At 42.0% G+C, this 22,036-nt stretch overlaps 3 protein-coding genes across 6 annotated transcripts in view; 2 read left to right on the top strand and 1 right to left on the bottom strand.

Annotated features, from left to right (window-relative positions):
• The first annotated feature begins 988 nt into the window (after positions 1-988).
• On the top strand, positions 989-7,576 carry zbtb49 (zinc finger and BTB domain containing 49). 2 transcript variants are annotated; one of them, XM_039016365.1, is made up of 8 exons: positions 989-1,229; positions 1,712-1,913; positions 2,161-3,299; positions 3,433-3,479; positions 3,585-3,658; positions 4,038-4,120; positions 5,825-5,986; positions 6,250-7,576. In XM_039016365.1, exons 2-8 carry the CDS (start codon positions 1,720-1,722, stop codon positions 7,023-7,025), a joined length of 2,475 nt encoding a protein of 824 aa, XP_038872293.1. In that variant the 5' UTR covers positions 989-1,229; positions 1,712-1,719; the 3' UTR covers positions 7,026-7,576. The 2 variants fall into 2 exon arrangements, with proteins under 2 accessions (XP_038872293.1, XP_038872294.1); XM_039016366.1 differs by lacking the exon at positions 989-1,229 and having other exon boundaries at positions 1,240-1,913.
• Positions 7,577-8,916: 1,340 nt separating this feature from the next.
• Positions 8,917-11,343, top strand: LOC120064912 (neuronal vesicle trafficking-associated protein 1-like). 2 transcript variants are annotated; one of them, XM_039015501.1, is made up of 4 exons: positions 8,917-9,045; positions 9,367-9,483; positions 10,727-10,837; positions 11,152-11,343. In XM_039015501.1, the coding sequence occupies exons 1-4, from the start codon at positions 8,917-8,919 to the stop codon at positions 11,341-11,343; spliced, it is 549 nt and encodes a 182-aa protein (XP_038871429.1). The 2 variants fall into 2 exon arrangements, with proteins under 2 accessions (XP_038871429.1, XP_038871430.1); XM_039015502.1 differs by lacking the exon at positions 9,367-9,483.
• A 3,843-nt stretch (positions 11,344-15,186) lies between these two features.
• Positions 15,187-22,036, bottom strand: part of LOC120065391 (syntaxin-18-like) — a 40,347-nt gene continuing 33,497 nt past the window's right edge. For both annotated transcript variants that reach the window (XM_039016367.1, XM_039016368.1), the window contains 9 exons: positions 20,272-20,387; positions 20,113-20,190; positions 19,937-20,003; positions 19,241-19,347; positions 18,752-18,849; positions 16,693-16,751; positions 16,512-16,581; positions 16,327-16,407; positions 15,187-16,058 (listed from right to left, as the gene is read on the bottom strand). In XM_039016367.1, coding sequence (XP_038872295.1) covers positions 15,963-16,058; positions 16,327-16,407; positions 16,512-16,581; positions 16,693-16,751; positions 18,752-18,849; positions 19,241-19,347; positions 19,937-20,003; positions 20,113-20,190; positions 20,272-20,387 — 772 coding nt within the window. In that variant the 3' untranslated portion in view covers positions 15,187-15,962. The remainder of the gene's footprint in view (positions 16,059-16,326; positions 16,408-16,511; positions 16,582-16,692; positions 16,752-18,751; positions 18,850-19,240; positions 19,348-19,936; positions 20,004-20,112; positions 20,191-20,271; positions 20,388-22,036) is intronic.

Consider the following 22,036-nt stretch of genomic DNA (forward strand, 5'->3'; position numbering starts at 1 on the left):
TAGTGTGCTTGGGCACAGGGACTACGACGGTCTGCTTGAAACATGTTGGTATTACAGACTCAGTCAGGGACAGGTTGAAAATATCAGTGAAGACACTTACTAGTTGGTCAGCGCATGCTCAGAGTACACGTACTGGTAATCCGTCTGCCTTGCGGCCTTGTGAATGTTGACCTGTTTAAAGGTCTTACTCACATTGGCTGCGGAGAGTGTGATCACACACTCATCCGGAACAGCTGATGCTCTCATAAATGCTTCAGTGTTGCTTGCCTCGAAGTGAGCATAGAAGTCATTTAGCTTGTCTGGTAGGCTCATGTCACTGGGCAGCTCGCGGCTGGACTTCCCTTTGTAGTCTGTAATAGTTTGCAAGACACTTCTATTTTTAACAGAGATTGCTGAGGTCACAGCCTTTTTGCTAGTTTTTGCTTACCCTGCGTTCATAACCAGTGGAAAGGTGGTGTTTATAGTGCATTCAGGACAACTGCGAATTCTAAAAAATACGAGGTCAAATCATGACGTCGGTGATCGCCAGGTCAGAAATACAGAGCTCCAGAAAGAGACCAGAGTTCCCAAGTTGGAATTGTTTTTTAAACACTATAATTTCTTTATAAATGTGATAGCTGTAATTTTTGTTTATGGTTTATGCAGCTTGTGGCCATTAGCCAATCGGCATTTCTCAACGAGTTCAAAGCACGGGAATGCATTCAACTGGTAATTACGGCTTCACAACTGGAACATTCCCACCTCCCACTTGGTGACGAACGCAGCTGTAATTTTTGTTTATGGTTTATGCAGCTTGTTGGCCATTAGCCAATCGGCATTTCTCAACGAGTTCAAAGCACAGGAATGAATTCAACTGTTAATTACGGCTTCACAACTGGTACATTCCCACCTCCCACTTGGTGACGAACGCAGCATAACCGGTCAACGTACACGTGACTTCTTTCTAGACAGGAAGTGTTACATTATTTACATTCCCGAAAATACAGCAGCTGGTTTTGAAGGGGTTCCATGTCATGATTCTTAAAGACGTTCAAAAAAAATGATACTTTAGTGTTTACCCAGAGATGAACATAGTTTAATGGTCGTTCCTACATAAAGTAGAAGTCATCTTGTCTCGTAAGTGTTGGTATTACGCATTTTCTCTTTGGCTAAGTGTGGAAAGTCATACCGGAAGTTATGTAACATGTTTGAAAGGGACCAATCATCCAAATGAAATATAAGTTATAGAGGTAAGTCAGCGAAAGAAGTATTACATAGTTATGTAGTGGCTGAATAACATCAGTATATGTTGTAATTAGAACCATGTCTATTAGTACAGTTGCAGGTCGCTTAATGTAACTTGTTTTCGATGTGGCACATCGGCAAAAGACAGAGTCCCGTATTGGTCAAATTTTCTCGTTGTTGGTCTCAAAACAGTAATAGGTGTTTGCGCGGTTCTTGCAATGTTATCTTCCTAAATTAATTGTGTTGCCTAAATATTCTGCACTTGTCACACGTTAGTCAATCCCCATATAATTGAGTTGTAGTTTCATAAATAGGCCTACTGCTGTCATGTTTCCCCGCTGTCTAAATAACCCTCGAATTCTATCCAGGGGGCCCATAGTAATACATTAGTAATACAATTAAGTGATACAATTTCAATGAGAGGCAGTACATTGTTTGTTTGTAAATAATATATGCTCAGTTCTTCTGTTTTATTAATGTTTTCTAGTTGTTTTGATGGTCACTTCCCTGGGTCACCTGAAGACTGCTCTTAAAAGCATGGAAACGTTGTCCAGTCACAGTGCTTACCTTCTCCAGCAGTTACAGGAGCAGAGGATACAGGGGCTTCTCTGTGACTGCATGCTAGTAGTCAAAGGAGTATGCTTCAAAGCCCACAAAAATGTACTTGCTGCATTTAGTTCCTATTTCAGGTGTGTCATTAATAATAATCATCCACAAGTCATGTAGTGAATATATTCAAGAATATTGCCATACTAGATGAATACCTTGATTCTTAGGATTTTGTTTTTCCCTTACTACTGCTATTAAACAAAACAGACATGAAATGGAGATTCAACACGCTTTGTGTTCTCATATTATAGCCTGATAGAGCTCTACCGGGATAAATTAGCAATGTGTCGACATTGTAAAATAACCTTTTAACTTTTGTGCCAGCAGGTCTTTGTTCCAAAATTCGCCAAGTCAAAAAAATGACGTTTTTCAACTGGTCATTCAGGACGTGGGAGGTATAGGCCAGATACTGGACTACATGTACACGTCCCATCTAGATGTCAACCAGGACAATGTACAAGCACTGTTGGACATCGCCCAGTGCTTACAGGTCCCAAATGTACAGAGCATGTGCAACACTTTCCTGAAACCCAGCGCTCCTGCCGTGGAGGCCCCTTCTTTCTCATTGTCTGGTGTCTTGACCTCGGAACACGACTACCTCCTCGGGACAGGCCTTGCCCAAGACGTGGACCTTCCTTGCCCTTCTTCGGTAGGCCAGAGGTCTGCCTTTGGCAGTGGGGCACCAATGTCCCATGGTGGGAACGCTACCTCTGAGACTACAGCCATTACCCAGCCAGTCCCAGAGAAGCAGCTAGTACACGGCTACAAGCTACGCAACTTCTACAGCAAGCAGTACTTCAAGCAGAGTGCTGCTGCTGAGACTAGCAATGCAGCATTAAACCAAGGCCCAAGCCCCCTGGTGCTGGTTGAAGAGCAGCAGTTCCAATTTGGGGTCACACAACCATGCGCGAATGCCCCTGTATGTTCAGGCAATGCGATTCAGTCAAACCCACCCTGTCTGCAGGCTATACCAGCTGAGAAGGAGTTTGGTTCAACGTTGCCTGCTGAAGACTTGTCAACCACAGCCAACCCAGGAGGAAAAATCTCCCCTGTCAACAAGCCCATGCGGCCAAAGAAAGCCGTCTACCTGAAGAAATACAACTACCTGCGCCCTCAGAAGGCTCTAGAAGAGATGTGCCTGGAGCAGAGCAGCGAACCAGTCAACCACTGCACAAAGGAGACTCACCAAGAGGAGGTAGTGGTCCAGAGTGAGATACCTGAAGCTCCCGTAGACTGCCTACCTCCCATAGACTGCCTGGCCAGAGACAGGGAAGTGGTGTTGGAGACCGCAATGGATTCTCAACTTCCAAGTCCACCTCCTGTTGACCAAGAGGAGGAACCGGACCCACCAACCATCAGTGATCCAACAGAACCAACTGGGCATAAGGTGCAGTACTGCTGTGAGATGTGCGGGAAGACTTTTAAACACCCAAGCAACCTGGAACTTCACAAGCGCTCACACACTGGTAGTTTGTTAATTTCACTATTGTGTCATTACTGATTTTTGGAGCTTTAAAATGTGTGGAAAAAATGCACAAAAAAGTTGTATGCTGACTTTTTGTAAGGTGAAAAAAATATATATATATTTTTTTCTCACAGGGGAGAAACCATTCCAGTGTAATGTTTGTAGGAAAAACTTTTCACAGGTAAAGGTGCACAGTTATCCTTTGTTCAATCAATTTATGAAAGTCATTTAGTGTGTCCACTAGGCAAATAGGGAGGTTTACATGAACACAGTTTTTTTTTGACAGGCAGGTAATTTGCAGACCCATTTACGACGCCATTCTGGAGAAAAACCTTACATTTGTGAACTCTGTGGGAAAAGGTAAACACTTATTTTTTTTACAATTTAGAAAAGTTTTCCATATTGGGTCATCTGTCACCATACTGCTAGAATGGACAGCTCTAAATCAGTTGTCTCCAACTCTGGTCCTGGTCAGTTACTTGGTGGGCAGGCTTTTGATCTAGCCTAGCAGTTGTAGACCCTTGCTCTAGATAGCACTGTGAAGGGCACTACATATACATAACACATTTACAAACAATACATTAGACCTTCATAAGCAGTAACAACAATCATGAATCTGCATGTGCCACAGCCGTCTAGATAACAATGGATGTGAGTCATAACATTGACTCAGCCATCTAATGAGGTGTATTTGTGTTATGCTGACTACTTCTCCTTCCCTCACTGTGGCATCTCCCAGCTTTGCTGCCTCGGGGGATGTTCAGCGTCACATTGTGATCCACACGGGAGAGCGGCCACACCTGTGTGACATATGTGGACGCGGTGAGTGCTACAACCAACAAATGACTTATCCCAGTATGGATTCCTGGCACAATATAAACATCGATTCTTAGATGTTACAGTGTTCCTATGTGCGTTTTAAGGTGGGCGGTATATAATGTTTGAGAAATCAAACATCAATGAATAATTCTAACATTCTCATAACATTACAAGGCCTGCTATATATAAGCATTTAAAAATGTAAAGAAACAACAATTAAACGTGTTTATAATAGTGATGGAAAGTTTGGCTCATTTTACTTATCTTTTCGACTCGTTCAGTCATAAGAACAAATCTTTAGACTCATTTTGTTCATTTGAGTCAATAATGGCCAGAGCACGCTGGACCCCCTACTGGCGGAAGATGAACTGAAAACGCGAAAGAGGCTTGTAGACTCATGACTGTCTCATTCACATGTGTGGGGGCATATTTCTGAATTACCAAATGAGGAGAGTTAAACTTCACACACCAGTCAGAGTTATACTTAAACAACATCTTTAATAATAAGAGTTTGCAATAGCAATTTTTGACTTTCAATGATGCACTATCTCTAATGAACCATTGAAAAGTACCAACATAAAAGTACAAAGATCTTTTATAGCCAAGATACACCCCTCAATTTACATGACGAACCACAGATCTTAGGAACAGTTCACAAAGGTTAAGATTTGTATGAAAGATATCTATAAAACATAGCAGACAGTTACTGCTGTGTCAACAGTTTTCCTTGTAAAGACCAGTGTCTGGCCCTCCTACTCCAAACTAGAACCCTCTCTCCCTGGTACGGTATAGAACAGAACCATTAGCTCATGTTCTCTGGAATGCTCTTTAGGTTTTATCACCCAAAGACATCGTAAATCTTCTCTGTCAGTGCTATCTCAGAGGCCCGTCCTCAGTGGAACCCACACACAATAGATAACAGAATATTCTACTAATAAAACAACCATTATAATGCAATACAAGCATTATAACATAATCTTGCAATTTTCCACGACACATGTCGTTCACCATAGCGGGCTTAGCGTAATTTGTTGATTGCTAGGCATACAAATAAGATTATTTATTGATATATTTGAAACAAGGTCTAGTTGTGGAAACAACCGGACTAGATTGTGAACGACTCTTGGCGGAATGTATTGCGTGACTGCCGTGAGGCTCAAGCACAATGTCGCTTGCAAACTGCACCTCCCGAACACATTTTTTTCTCGAGTTCGAATTTCTTGACCAGGGGCTGTGTATGTTTTGGTTCTACAAAGCTGTGTCCATCATCAAATTCAATACTAAATTAATTGCATTCATTCTTGCACCATGCAATCTATTATCAGTTCTAAACATGTATTTTTCTTCTCAGTGCTCATGATGTATTTTCCTGCATGCATATATGACAGACAGTTGGTGGTCGGAGCACGTCTCTGGAGCCGCTGAGCTGGAGGAGCGTGTATTAATCCTGCTGAAAGACTCATTGCTACCAGCACTAGCAGGTCAAATGAACGACTAAAACGAATGAGTCACTCAGAAAAACAAATCATGACTCTCGAGTCAGTTACAAGAGTCGTTCAAAAAGGACAAATTGTTTGCAAACTGCACATCACTAGTTTTATAAACATGCATTTATTAAGGATGATTCATGTCGATCTCCTATCTATCCATTATTATTAAGTGTTATTAAGTCCTCATTGAATGCATGTTGTATCCTTCCTTACTCAGGTTTCAGCAACATCAGCAACCTGAAGGAGCACAAGAAGACTCACACTACAGACAGAGAGTTCACCTGTGACCAGTGTGGCAAGTCCTTCAACATGCACAGGAAACTGCTGAAGCACAAGATCAGACACTCCGGGGAGAAACCGCACACCTGCCAGACTTGTGGTGCGTATCAACCTGTATTAGGACAGCCTCTGAGGGGACAGACCCTGAGGCTGTCTGAATATGGATACTGTATTTTATAGATAGACATGAAGACCACAAGAAAAGATTGGTAGAAAAAAAAGTGTCTGTGAATGTAGTTTTCCAAATTCAGGCAACAGTATATTTTTCTGCATGAAGGCAGTTGTTGAGAGCACATATCAATGGATGGTTGATTGTGTTGGTTGGGTACATATCATGATAACTCATATCAAACCGTACCACAGGGAAGAGCTTTGCTGGGTCGGGCGACCTGCGTCGCCATGTGAGAACGCACACGGGGGAGAGACCCTACCTCTGCAACACCTGCGGCAAGAGCTTCACCCGCTCGGCTGTCCTGAGGAGACACTGCAGCATGCACTGCAAGGCCACGCCTGACGACTCCAGCCCTGACGTAGAGGACCCAGAGCAGCCTGGCAGTAGCAGTACTGATGGAGGAGGAGGAGGAGGCCCATTCCACAAGACTGTCAGCCACAGTAAAGCACCTGAGCCCAGGCAACCACCACCAACCTCCAATACTGTGATGGAGCTCGATAAGCCTTCGCCCCCACCAGCACATACAGAAGCCCCATTGACTAGCATCCACCTCAGCCCGTCTACCTCAACGTCCTTCCCCGAGCTGCGCTCCATCGTGCCCCAGCACCTCGCCATCGTGCCCCAGCACCTCCTCCCCTCCACCCCCTCCCAGCAGCAGGAGAAGTGCCCTCCTCTAGCAGACTCCCTGAAACTGGGCAAAACTCACCTACCTCAAGAGGCCCTTGTGTTTGGCCCATATGTGGAGAATGGGCCGGTGGGTGTGGAGATACAACAGCAGGGGTCTGGGGCCTCGGTGGTTGCCCGGCCGTACCTCTCAGCCCCAGACAGTTACTGTGGGGCCCTCCCAGGGGCTAGCCGCCCCAGTGGTACCCCCTACAGGGCAAGTGAGGGACCCTTCTTTTCCAGTGTAACACTATGGGGGCTGGCCATGAAAACACTGCAGAATGACAATGACCTGGAGCAGTGAAAGCTGGAGCAAGTAGTGTGTCTAATGTGGCTTCCTTTCCTCGTCTCGTCTCCATTGTCAGGACTGATTTGAAGACACTGTTGTAGGGCAAATCCACATGATGATACCTACTGGTGATCATCATTCATCTGTTCAGTTCTTTCACATCATTGTAGATGAAGGGAAGGAGATGAGGAAAGGAGGTCACTTTAGTCTATTCAGAACTAGCCATAGAGTTCCCTTATGAAGGAAGACTGCTTAGCACTATGATATTATCTAACTTCAATGAATAGAATATAACACTCAGGTATTTCCTTTTATAGGATCTTGTTTTTAGAACAATTTGTTATAAAGATGGCAAAAAATGTATATTCTTTCTGGATAAGTATGCACTGTTTTGAAATAAAAGATGCCAAAAAAATATAGTTTTTTAGTTTAAAATATATTGTATTTTCATGCAGTAATGTTACAATGGTGTATTGTGTAAGCCTGCTCTGTCAACCACACAACATAGAGGAAATGTATTTCTGGTTCATTATGGCTTCAATAAATGTCTCCTTTAGTGGCTCCAAGCCAGTGGCTAAGTTCTCTCTTCAGAACAGGGATTTAGTCTGCAGTCTGCAGTCTGAGTTCTCTGACCTCCTCCATGAAGACCCAAACATTAGGCATGAACGTGAAGTCATGAGAATGATCACGGCTAAGGTCTATGGATTGAGAATAGGCACAGACAATGTTGCAGCAGTGCATAGAATATATCAAAAAGTCAGAGAAATATTGCTATAATCTTGTAATATTTACTATAAATTCATAATCGAAAATTTCACGGTAAAGTGGAATGGGAACAATAGCAAAGCATAGCAAAATGTCTATCAGAAGGCCTTCCCGCAGCCACTGCCCTAAAACAGGTTCATGTGAGCTGGGCACGGCGCTGTTCAGCGGCTATGGAGCTGAAATTGGAGATCAGTCCTCCACTTCGCGTTGATCGCAGTACTGTTTTTGGTGCGCCAGTTTTATGACACAGTAAGGACTACATTTCTCAAACTAATCACAACTATTCATTTTTGGGGTGAAGAACTATAGCTAATTGTAACTAAACACGGCCACCTACACATTATGATAAAGTTGCTTATTTCCATAACTAACAGGAGTAATGTTTGTATAATTCTAAATAGTGTTTAATAGACTAACCCTAAAAAAGTCCCAATAGGGAAAAACAGCAATCCAAATTGGTGAGAAGGGGTGCACAAATAACACAAAATATTTGTTTTGTTAATGTAGCAATTTTCTTTCCCTGGACCTGCTCTCAAGGGTTCATGGCTTGTGTTGCCTATGTATGGGATGTAATGTTACATCACTTACGCTGCCAACAGCAGCATCCATCGCTCGAAGGGACCGCCTTTTGAGAAGCATCAACGAGAACTTGGCCATATTGTGCATCCAGTTTGTCGTAAATCGTCTGCGTCACACCTACACCGGCGTTCTCAGTTAAAGCAATGAAATAGGACAACAAAATAAACACGGACTACAAGTACAAACGTTAACAGGTAAATGCTGATGTATTAGTCAATACCATATACAGGTTTATCGTTCGTATCATTAAAATTGTGCTTATTGCAACCGTAACATTCATAGGATACAATGGATGTGTTATTCTCGAGCCCTCCTTCGTGTATTTTTATAATGAAATTAACGAAAATAATCCACCTTGCATACAGTATATTTTATCAATTGCAATGTGATATGTAGGTGTGATTTTGCCTAATCTCACGAGTGATTCGCTACGTTAAAATAAAATGAAAACAATCACATGCCATTCAATTTTGACGACGCATACATGTATTTCTCAGACAATCACTGAACGATTTGTATCTCTCCGAACAGGTTATACATTTACAGCCTTTAGTCTGGGAAAATGGTTCAATTGGGGAATAATTTCAGTGACAAAAACAACGCCAAAGCCGTCTCAGAAGATGGATTCGACACCATTCCCCTTATAACACCCTTAGATGCCAGTCAACTGCAGTTCCCTGCACTCGACAGGGTAAGATTTATTCAAGTGACTTGAATGCCTATTGATGCAATAGATCTACGCTACCCATCGTCAAATGTTTTCAGGGGTCCGTTTTCTTTATAGTCTGAAATAATATGAATGTGGTCAAATAAGGACCCAATGGAAATAAACGTGTCTAGAGATAATATAATCACTGTTTGGTCAATAGTCTCAAATAAACATATATAAACCTATTCTTCATTACACACATGAAGGAAATAGCCCACAATTTATTCCACATGAATAAACACCTTCATGCAGGCCTATGAGCTTCATTGTTTATACATCTTGGTATTTTTCCTTGTGTTTCAGGTGGTGGTAAAGACCAAAACAGACTATGATGGGGGGAACAAGAAGAGTAGGCTGCGGTCCCCAAAAATAGCAGAATTCTCAATAAGCATAATCGAAGGGGTATCTGAACGACTCAAAGTAAGACATGTTACATTCTTCTTCTTCACCCTAGCACCTCAACCTCTTGATTATTTCAACTGCTGCCATGGCAATGGCCTTTTTACTGGTTTTGTCACACTCAGTACACTCAGGCAAATTTTTATCTTTTTTCACTAATTGGTCTTTTGACCAATCAGATCAGCTCTGTAAAAGAGCTGATGTGGAAAGATCTGATGTGATTGGTCAAAAGACCAATTTAGTAGTGGAAAAGACCAATTTAGTTTAAATAAACGAATTGGGCTACCTGTCTAAACACAACCATAGAGGTCTTTGAGAAGCAAATTGTTCGATTGCTACAGATCATCATCTTAAAAAGCCATATCTGCTCTGATTTGCAAGCTATCAAAGTGTGGGCCATCAACATCAATGGAGCAAATGCATCCCATGACATTCCATAGCATGTGATTTCTATATCTGTAGTGCTCTTCGTGGTATTTCCCAGCTTAATAAGGCGTAATCTGTTATCACTTGTAAGACATGTACTTTGCTGTAGGCAACATGCACTGTAGATGAAAGGGACATTCATTACATGGGTTCTTCTCTGGCGCCAATACTGGTTTTGCATAGCATCCCCTCATTTACATTTTTTTTAATGATTTTTGCAAGATGTTTCTAACTCTGAGAAATATGACATCTATATCCTGGAAATCAGAAGAACTCTTATTAAACCTCTGTCAAATAAAATGATTGATATAATTCACTATGTTTTGTCCCCCAACCAAGACAAGATCAGGTTCTATATTCATAAAGTGTCTGAGAGTAGGAGAGCTGATCTAGGACCAGTTTTGCATTTGGTTATAATGATCCTAGATCAGCACGGCTACTCTGAGACTTTTAATGAATATGGCCCAGGCCTCATCACTGAGTGATTTCTCCAACACCTCTCTCCCACTCCCCGCCTCCTCAGTTCCTCAAAGCGCCAGTAGTCATTGCGTAACACCCTAGCGATGTCAGTGCAATGTTCTTGTGCAGACTCTTTTAAAGACGTCATGTTTCTCACTCTGTTCAGTTTAATATCCAATTCATATTCCCTAATCAAACCCTCAGCCACGTCTTGATGAGCTCTCATAGATCTGAACAATAGAATAGGTGCAATAAGCAATATGGTAATAACTCCACCTAGCCTTCTGGCCCTGTATCCATAAAGCGCCACAGATTAGTATCTAGGGGCTAGGCACCTTCAGTAACCCAGAGGTGATGTTTGTCTCTCTCGTCTTCCCAGGTCACTCTGCTGGTGATTTGTGCTTTGGCGTTTCTGGTTTGCGTGGTGTTTCTGGTGGTCTATAAAGTCTACCAGTATGAGCAGCCCTGTCCAGAGGGCTTCATGTATGTGGTAAGCAACTAAGCATGCCTCTTTTTTTTCTCTTAAGTATTCAAGGTACCAATGAAGACCGACATCTTTAAGAAATCCACTAATCATATCAATGGCAGCATACAATTGCATCTGCAAGATAGAACTTGCTGTGGTAAATCAATTCTCCTTTCTCTCTCTGTTATTGGCAACTTGATGTTTGGTAATTTTGGAAATGACAGGTTTTCACAGGCACTTCCTAGACTCCCAAGTTTTGCTTCTCTTGTCCACATTTCTATAGTTATTCCCTTTGTTCCTCTGTTAAATCTCTCTCCCTCTCTTTCCCTGTCTTGCAGCAAGGTCGGTGCATGCCGACGGGGATGTACGGTTACTACCCTCCTGGCGGGCGCGGGCGTCTCTTCACCATCATCAACCACTACAACATGGCCAAGCAGACCATCACCCGGTCCGTGTCCCCGTGGATGACCGTCATGTCCGAGGAGAAGGTCACCCAGCAAGAGACAGAGACCCACCAGAAGCTGGCCTAACGCACTGGGCTGTATTCAGAGGTGAAACGTTAAGAATGTTACAAATAGAACTACAATAAATAGAGCTGACCTGATGCCTAATTCAACATGAGCGATAATCACATCTGTTCTACAAAATGTATTTCTATCTGAGCGTTTTGTAACGTTGCACCCTTCTGAACAGACCCTAGGATCACCATCCAGCCGTGTGAAAAATAGTATACACGGTGCCGTTCAAGCAAACCCGAAATCTGGAAAAACATTCTTTAGCTAAAATGGTTCTTCTTGAGCTACGCCAGTTTTAAATGATATGATATAACTGCAATGTATCAGGCATAATGTGTTTTAATCTGTGAAATTATTTGACAAATGCATTTGTGTAAGCACAGACAGGAACTGCGGTTGGATGGGTATCTGGTTTGTTTGAATACATACACAAACAAGTCTTGCCACACAGACACTTGTTGACAAAACATCTTTGTACATAAACCTAATGGGGAATAAAATCTCACTTCAGTACCCCAAATATAAACTGACTGAACCATTCTAGTGTCTGCGTAGCTGGTTTAAACACATGCACGGTTAATTTTTTTAGGCTTCTGCATTTCACACAACCATACTTTGTCTTTATTACTACAAAAAAACATTTGAATTACTGTCAGAGCATGTGCCATTTAACCATTGAGATCCAGCTAAAAATTATAACTTTTTGGTCCTCCTAGACTGTTTTGCCTCTTCCATTTGTGGATGAATGGGTGTGTGACTCACTTGAAGATGCATTTTAAATGACTCCTCCATTTGTGTAGAGGACCTTTTTAATTCTGACTCTTGTCCAATAGGAAAAAAGGGCGGTACTACCTAAACTAGTCCAATAAGAAATGCCCATTTTTGTTTTCCATTTCAAAACACCTGAATACGACACAGGTAAGATGCTCATTATATTTATCCTGCATAATTGAACCCTCTGTAGTTTATCCGTCTCCACATGCAGCACTTAGAGCTCGTCTTTATTGGGAACTACACTATATTTGGTCAGGCACTATGTCAATGCCTTCATAAAGCATGGGAATGCTTATTGTCACTGCATAGCATATCCTGTTTTCTTCTCGTTGATATTGAACGTTTTTTTTGCATTACTATTGAATGTAAACGTGTAATGCTATATGAATGGGATTCTGTAGCTGTCAGTCACCCTAGAACGCAGTCAAGTCATACAAAGTGATGTGTAGTATAACTCAAGAACTCTAAAAATGAAACCTCTGAAAGGAGTGATTAATACATAGCTTTTTTTTCAACATATGTCATTTAAGAGTAATGCCTTCTGTTCTCACAGATTTTTTTATACAATGACGTAAACAGAAGTACATTTGATGCTGTTTTTTTTGGGGACATGAGTAATAGGCTTTGAGCTGGAAACCAATGTAAACAAACATCTATTAAAATGCACACATTTCAAAAACGTTTGAGTAATCCATCATATCTCAAGATGAAGTTCATTCATGTATTTACGAGCATGGTGTAATAATGCTTAATCTTGTATCAGTTCAATTCAGTGTTCAATTCCCTTAAAATAAAGGAAATCATGGCTTTTAACAGTATTTTCCCCAGGGCCTTGATCAAAGTGAGATATTGGAGTGATATAATCCTTTTGCTGGGATATAGGATCATCCAAATGAACAGATTTTCAGAAGCATAAATCTGAGAATGAAATCTCTAAAGCTCATTGTTCCAAAGGCCATTTTCTGGATGGGGGTTCATGCCGTTGGCCCAGAGTTCTACATCTGGATACTGTTGGTTTGTCATACACTAGACTGGAGAATTGCTATAGTACAATTTGTATAATATACAGGTAACTGCCAAAATAATGTAAACACTTGAGTAAATGAGGGATACAACGTGTATTGAAAGCAGGTGCTTCCACACAGGTGTGGTTCCCTAGTTAATTAAGCAATTGACATCCCATCATGCTTAGGGTCATGTATACAAATGCTGGGCAGGCCATTATTTTGGCTACCATGGCTATGCCCCCATAGGATCACAATGACCCCATCCACAGGGCACAAGTGGTCACTGAATGGTTTGATGAGCTTAAAAACGATGTAAACCATATGCCATGGCCATCTCAGTCACCAGATCGCAACCCCTTGGAATATTTATGGGACATTCTGGAGTGGCGCCTGAGACAGCCTTTCCCACCACCATCAACAAAACACCAAATAATGGAATTTCTCGTGGAAGAATGGTTTCGCACAGTGGTGTGTGTTTGTGGATGCCAAGCTTCCCACAAAAATGTACCCCCCAAATATTTATTTTGTCTCTGTGTTTCATAATTTTCCTTCAATTCGCAAGAGGCTGATGACTATCTCACAGGAGAACATCAGAGCGAGCGAAACAGTGCCCCTCTGTCTCTCTACGTGTAGGCCATCTATCTGGGTCCAAACGAGTATGACATTGTTGCCGCCCGTAGCATTGAATGCAATCAGTGTTAAGCTAAACTGAGCGAGCTCAACTGTGAATGTGCCTTGGCGTCTCTCCTATCAAATCGCTTTGAGGGCATACGTCATTAACAGAAGCAACTTGAATTGTTGTATCTTGTGTTGTTGTCCGCCGGTGGCTAGATAACTAGCTAGCTAAAATTATCCCTTTCCAAAATTAGACATGGGTGGAGATAAGGATTTGGACTTGTGGTTTTACCTAATTCTCCGTACTGGCCAATGATTATAACGGCAATTCTGAGCCAACCATCAATTTATACATTGTTGTGCCCCTGGCCTGAGAGGATGTAAGTCCAATATGTAGCTAGATGTAGAAGGCTAATGTTAACTAGCTAACGTTGCCCATGAAGGGAAGTTTGTCTAGCGAGCAAGTATTTTAGCCAGGTAGCCTAGGACAACAAAACATAAGTGTATGACAGAGTGATATACCGTTTCGTTAACATGAAAGAGAGGGGGATGGCATTGGCGTTTCTCTACAGGTAGGGCGAGTCAACATGTTTTTCTACTTGCGCGAACGCAAACAGAAATCAGAACGAAGGACATCATATTTAGCTTCTGTTGATTGGACTAAATTGTTTTTGGTATCTTTTAGATGTCACTGTATTAGACTAAGCAGAGGTGATTTGAGGATGTTGAAGTTGAAATGGTGCTGAAACACAGGAGGCAGTTCCTGTTTTCTTTGTTCCTGTGGTTCTAAATCAATAGTTGTTTAGTGGTCCAAAAATGTCAGAAACATTTACTTACTTAACCAGGTTGTAGGTCATACAATATGCGTCGTGGACTTCACCGAACAGAGGTTGCTCTCCGGTTTTGTGATAAAACAAAGGTGTGGTTGAAGTTATTCTGCCACTGTCTTCTTATTGTCTTGGCCTTTAGGCCTATATATCACGGTCGCAAGGCATATGAATTAGCAGCAAACAACACAATTATCACAACACATACAGTGTAGGTTGTAATGTGTCTTTTGGGGGGGGGGGCCTTGGCTTCCCCAGTGATTTTATCCACGCACCACTACTGGTGTCTCATCCATCCAAAAGAGTTCCAGACACTTGTAGAATCTGTGCCAAGGTGCCCCAATGCCCTATTTATGACACTATGTTGGCATTTCCTTTATTTTGTCAGTTACATATATCAACTAGTGCAGTATTTCTCAATGCCAATCCTCGAGTAGCCCCAGACAAAAAACTCCTGATTCAACTCATTGAGGGCCTGATGATTAGTTGACAAGTTGAATCAGGTGCTTCACCAGGGCTACAATAAAAATGTGTACTGTTGGGGGTACTCGAGGACTGGGGTTGGGAATCACTGAACTAGTGACTGTGGATCTCTTGCTGTAATTTGGAGAAATAAGAGAAAATAGTCAAATTTCTTTCATAAGCAGTGCTTCAATTTATTTGTCTTAGGACTAGGTTTCAACACAAGCAGCAAGTGCCAAGTGGAGTTATACCACCAAAAATACTCCCATTGATTGATCATAACTACCATATTTACACAAGCAAAAGGCTTACATGGTCTGTGTAACTCATAACCCCTTCTTGAAAATAACCCATCTGCAAGAGCTAAACCTTACCCCATGGTATGTGGTTCTCTCATAACTTTTCCCTTGAACGACAAAAATGTGAATACCATTGAAATACATACATATGAAAGACCATAAGGGTTTCAAAAACCATTTTCTTCATCCCAACAAAGCGTAAGTCTACAATGTGTATTGTCAAGACCTCAATACAAACAAAGAATGATGAATAGCTCAAAAACCACTTCCTTTGAGAAAGACGGCAGAGGACAGTTGCTGTTGATGCAATAACAAGTATTGTGGTCAGTATGTGATACTGATCGCCCATATATACACACAGTACAGGTGGACGACAGCACTTTGCATTCAGCCAATAGTGTGCTTTACTGCATTTGTAAACATGCGTTTACACTGTCCTCTAGTGGATCGAGTACGGTTGACAGTAGTGAAGTCGTCCTGAAAGCACATGTCTGGGGTCAGTTCTCTTCGGAGTAGGAAAAGCTGGTCCTAAACCCAACACTTCGTCCATCCAACCATATACTTCAATGTGATAACCACTTAAGCTCAGGCTGATGTCACTTCCTGCTGATGGAAGTCACTTACTTCCTGGTTCTGCCAGGTTCAAGGGGTTAGCTGTCGTACCAATCCAGGAAGAGCAGAGAGAAGGAGCACATGACGAGGAAGAAGAGAATCCAGACACGGAATCCAGCATTGTTTTGGATGGCCTGGAAACGCAAGGCAAGCATACGATGAAACCACAGAGTTAAAAGAGATCACTGGCTGTGCTAAGCACCTCAAGAGTCAGTCACGAATATTTGGTACATTTGTTTTTCTAAAAGTTACATCCTCCATCCTCCATATGGACACCCTCATAATAAAAAAATATTTAGATAAATATTTCAAAATATGTTTAATATCTACATACAATAATATACTGTACAGTATAAAAAGCAGGGGAAACTACTGGGGTTGTTTAGCATAACCTGCCATTACCTCTCGGATGTCCTCGTTTCCCTCTTTGACATTTTCAGTGGCTCCCACGACTAGCTGATGGATACTGTCTATCTCAGTTTCCTGTGAAGAACACAAAACAGGAAATAAAAACACTAATAACACATCAAGAACACTTTATTAAGTGGGATGGGCATTGGACCAGGGGGAATAAGGAAGTCACTCACTTGCATTAGCACCTTCTCCGCAAAAATCTCCTGGAGTCGAGAGATCTCAACAACCTTGCCTTCGATTTGCCTGAAAAAAAATTGGGAGAAGATGAATTTATCTTTTTCATTTCTGCTTCACCTCAGTCATATTTAGGAATGTAGTGGTAAGAATGGTCTGAAGGGCTGATTAAACACTAACCTGACTTCATCTACTAGGTTGCTCATCTCACTCACCAGCCTCTGGTTCTCCTGTTCAAACTAGACAGAGTGAAACCCAATCAAATCAACGTTTATTTTATTTTGCAAAGGATACAACAGGTGTAAACAGTACAGCTAAATGCTTACTTACAAGCTCTTCCTCAACAATGCAATGTCTAATATCAAAATACAAAAATAGAAAATCAGAATAGGATTTTAAAGAGCACAGAATCAATACTAGGTCAGATATCTACAAATAAAAACACGGGAAGTAAAACACATGAGAATGTACACAAGGTCAGTACCAGTATCATATCAATATGCAGTTGGTAGATACAGTGCATTCGGACCCCTTGACTTTTTCCACATTTTGTTATGTTAAAGCCTTATTCTAAAATGGATTCAAACATTTTTTCCCCTCAATCTACACACAATACCCTATAATGACAAAGCAAAAACAGGTTTTTAGAAATGTTTGCAAATGTATTCAAACTAAAAAAATGATATCAAATTTACATAAGTATTCAGACCCTTTACTCAGTATATTGTTGAAGGAGCTTTGGCAGCGATTACAGCCTCGAGTCTTCTTGGGTATGACCTTACAAGCTTGGCACACCTGTATTTGGGGAGTTTCTCCCATTCTTATCTGCAGATCCTCTCAAGATCTGGCAGGTTGGATGGGGAGCGTCGCTGCACAGCTATTTTCAGGTCTCTCCAGAGATGTTCGATTGGGTTAAAGTCCAGACTCTGGCTGGGCCACTCAAGGACATTCAGAGACTTGTGCCAAAGCCACTCCTGTGTTGTTTTGGATGTGTGCTTAGGGTCATTGTTCTGTTGGAAGGTGAAACGTCACCCAAGTCTGAGGTCCTGAGCACTCTGGAACAGGTTTTCATCAAGGATCTCTCTGTCCTTTGATCCGTTATTATTTTCCTCGGTCCCGACTAGTCTTCCAGTCCCTGCCACTGAAAAACATCCTCACAGCATGATGCTGCTACCACCATGCTTCACCATATGGATGGTGCCAGATTTCCTCCGGATGTGACGCTTGGCATTCTGGCCAGAGTTCAATCTTGGTTTCATCAGACCCGAGAATCTTGTTTCTCATGGTCGGAGAGTCCTTTAGGTGCCTCTTGGCAAACTCCAAGTGGGCTGTCATGAGACTTTTACTGAGGAGTGTCTTCAGTCTGGCCACTCTACCATACAGGCCTGATTGGTGGAGTGCTGCAGAAATGGTTGTTCTTCTGGAAGGTTCTCCCATCTCCACAGAAGAACTCTGGAGCTCTGTCAAAGTCACCATTGGGTTCTTGATCTCCTTCCCGAACAAGGCCCTTCTCCCCCGATTGCTCAGTTTGGCCGTCCGGCCAGCTCTAGGAAGAGTCTTGATGGTTCCAAACTTCTTCTATTTAAGATTGACGGAGGCCACTGTGTTCTTGGGGACCTTCAATGCTGCATAAATGTTTTGGTACCCTTCCCCAGATCTGTGCCTCCACAGAATCCTGTCTCGGTGCTCTATGGACAATTTCTTCGACCTCATGGCTTGGTTTTTGCTCTGACATGCACTGTCAACTGTGGGACCTTATATAGACAGGTGTGTGCCTTTCCAAAGCATGTTAATCACTTGAATTTACCACAGGTGGACTACAATCAAGTTGTAGAAAACATCTCAAAAAGTATCAATAGAAACAGGATGCACCTGAGCTCAATTTCGAGTCTCATAGCAAAGGGTCTGAATACTTATGTAAATAAGGTATCTGTTTTTATTTTAATGTATTTAACAAAAATGTTTTTAAAAACTGTTTTTGCTTTGGCATTATGGGGTATTGTGTGTAGATTGATGAGGGAAAAACATAATTTAATACATTTTAGAAAGATTGTAACGTAACAAAATTTGGAAAAAGTCAAGGGGTCTGAATACTTTCTGAACGCACTGTACTTGAATCACATGATTTGAATCACATGAGATCAGACAACAACGTAGAGACAATAATAGAAAATTGCATTGGGGAGAGAGAGCAAGCACATGTTAGCATACACAACATCTCTGTTCCATAGTTCCATACCATCTGCATCTCCTCAGGTGAGAGCTCGTCATCCACACGACCCTGGCCCTCCTCCCACAGGCTCACATTGTTCTCCGGGACCTCCATCACGCTCCGCTCTTCAGGGAGAAAACAAGGAGATGTACACTCTTCACTTCACTGTATATAGACTTTTTCTACTGTATGTTTGTTTACTCCATGTGTAACTCTGTGTTGTTGTATGTGTCGCACTGCTTTGCTTTATCTTGGCCAGGTCGCAGTTGTAAATGAGAACTTGTTCTCAACTAGCCTGGTTAAATAAAGGTGAAAAAAAGCTAACGCAAAGATTAAGAAGTCACTCCTTTCATAACTCTTTATTTTAAATACAGAAGTTGACTATTTCCATTCAAACATTTCAGTTAAATGCACTGCATGTATGATTTCCAAGACAAACACCATTCAAATAGTCAGCTGTTCTCAAAATAGATTTTCTTTCCACCAGTGGGATCACCTCTTGGTCTCTGTACTCACCACCGCTGCTGCTCTCCTCCTTGGATGTTTTCTCCTCGCTGTGCTGTTTCACCTGTGGGCTTTTCTCCACCACCCTACTGTGGTAGTGCTCTGGCTCTAGTCGGGACCTAGAATAATATCAAAACGCCAAAGGCAAGCTCAGTCTTCCTAAATGTCAAGAAAAACACTAAAGGGATAGTTTGTGTGTTTGGCAATGAAGCCCTTTAATTCACCATTCAGATGAACTCGTGGATACCATTTTTATGTCTCTGCATCCAGTATGAATGAAGTTAGAGGTCGTTTCGTGAGCCAATGCTAACTAGCATTAGCGCAATGAGTGGAAGTCTGCAGGAACATAGACTTCCCATGATTGTGCTAACGTTAGTTGGCAACTTCCTTCAAACTGGGCAGGGATATAAAAATGGTTTCGACGAGTTCATCTGACTCTAGGGAAGTAGATAAAATCTCCAACTATCCCTTTAAGGCAAGGTCACAATGTGTTTTATGGAGATAGATTACTGCCATAATGTTGTAAATGAATGAAGAATAATTCACAAATAAATTACGTGTTGTAAAAATACAGACTAATAATACACATTTATTGTCAGAATTTAACTCAAGCGTCCCTAAAATCAAGAATTCTAACAATAAATGAATAATTCAAGGTATTTTTTGTTTTATCCTTCCATCGAGATTAATAGCTCCTCGAACACTCACAGTCTCTTCTTGTCTACCACTCTCTTCACTCGTATAGCCCTCTGCTCGGAATAAAGCTTGCATACTCCTGCAAACAATGATCGACACAAATCATATATTGTCAACATTGTTACAAAGTACAGTACTTACAATATGCACTGACATCAAATATATACCGGCATCACTAACGAGCCCACCTTTCAAATACATCTCGATTAGGTCGAGGACCGCCCCCCTGTGCTCTTTAATCTGGGTCGATATGACCTGTTTCTCAGCTGGAAGGGCGACAAAAAAATTGAAGTGTTATTATTATTGTGTATTAAGCAGTATACACACACACACACACACACACACACCTTCAGAGCGGAGCTGCTTGATGGCTTCAGAGCAGGTTCTCATGAAGATCTGGGCGTCCTGGTCGATCTGGTCTCGCTCATTGTCTGTCATCCGGGTTAGGTCTGATGAGATGAGACTGTAAACACACAAAGCAATTAAATAAAAAACGTATTTCAAATTCAAGTTTTTTATTACATTCATATAGAAGTCAATACAATCCATGAGCATACAACATATCATAAATGCAAGTAAGAGTTAAGAAAATATTTACTAAATTAACTGAAGTAAAAAATAATATTAAAAAGTAACAAGAAAATGACATAACAATAACGAGGCTATGAATAGTCCGGGTGTCCATTTGATATTCTTGTTCAGCAGTCTTATGGCTTGGGGGTAGAAGCTGTTAAGGAGCCTTTTGGGCCTAGTCTTGGAGCTCCGGTACCGCTTGCCGTGTGGTAGCAGAGAAAAGAGTCTATGACTTGGGTGACTAGAGTCTTTGACAATTTTTTGGGCTTAGTATATCGGTCCTGGATGTCAGGAAACTTGGCCCCAGTGATGTACTGGGCCGTACGCACTACCATCTGTAGCGCCTTGCGGTCAAATTCCGAGCAGTTGCCATACCAGGCGGTGATGCAACCGGTCAAGATGCTCTCGATGGTGCAGCTGGAGAACTTTTTGAGGATCTGGGGACCCATGCCAAATCTTTTCAGTCTCCTGAGGGGAAAAAGGTGTTGTCGTGCCATTTTCACAACTGTCTTAGTGTGCTTGGACCATGATAGTTTTTTGGTAAGGGGCCCCGAACACAGCCGAGGGGCCCCGGATACAAAGTATATTGAAAGCAGGTGCTTCCACACAATAGCGGACTGACGGTCGGGAGCACCGGGACATTTCCCGGTGGCCTGAGGGTCGTTTTGGCCTGCTGTGAATAGTCAACTTGACCAGCGATAACATAGCAAGCAGGAATGAGTTGATGGAGAATCCACGCATCAGGTGCGACTCTAGCTCTCTCGCTGCAGTGTCCCCGCGCGCGGCAAAAATGACATCAGATCTCTCTGCGACGCACATAGCAACCGTCTACCTGCTTCTCTACCGATAACACTTTAGACAAGTCGCATGGCGAAATGGACGGTCAGAAAAGGAAAAGTGGAGCAGAGAGGGAGAGAATAAAAAAAGAGAAAGGCCCTTGCCACATACGCAGCTAAATGCTGCAAAATAAGCGACATGTTTTCCAGTAAGGGACCAGGTCTGTCAAAAACACACACACACAACACCCAGAATGGCTAGCTAAGTAGCCTAGCTAACGACAGTGACACAACGGCCGGTAGGCTAAACAGTTTGCACATCTTAGGTCTTCGTGGAAGAATTATATCATAGCAATGAGTGCAACATAGCGATCATAATATATATATCAACAATGTCACTCTTGCTGCGGGTGATTCCCTGATCCACCTCTACGCAAACGACACCATTCTGTATACATCTGGCCCTTCTTTGAACACTTAACAAACCTCCAAACGAGCTTCAATGCCATTCAACACTCCTTCCGTGGCCTCCTTCTGCTCTTAAACGCTAATAAAACTAAATGCATGCTTTTCAACCGTTCGCTACCCGCACCCGCCCGCCCAACTAGCATCACTACTCTAGAATATGTGGAAAACTACAAATACCTAGGTGTCTGGCTAGACAGTAAACTCTCCTTCCAGACTCATATTAACCATCTCCAATCCAAAATAAAATCGGCTTCCTATTTCACAACAAAGCCTCCTTCATTCAAGCCGCCAAACA

The sequence above is a fragment of the Salvelinus namaycush genome, chromosome 20, assembly GCF_016432855.1.
Source record: "Salvelinus namaycush isolate Seneca chromosome 20, SaNama_1.0, whole genome shotgun sequence".
NCBI classification, from domain to species: domain Eukaryota; kingdom Metazoa; phylum Chordata; class Actinopteri; order Salmoniformes; family Salmonidae; genus Salvelinus; species Salvelinus namaycush.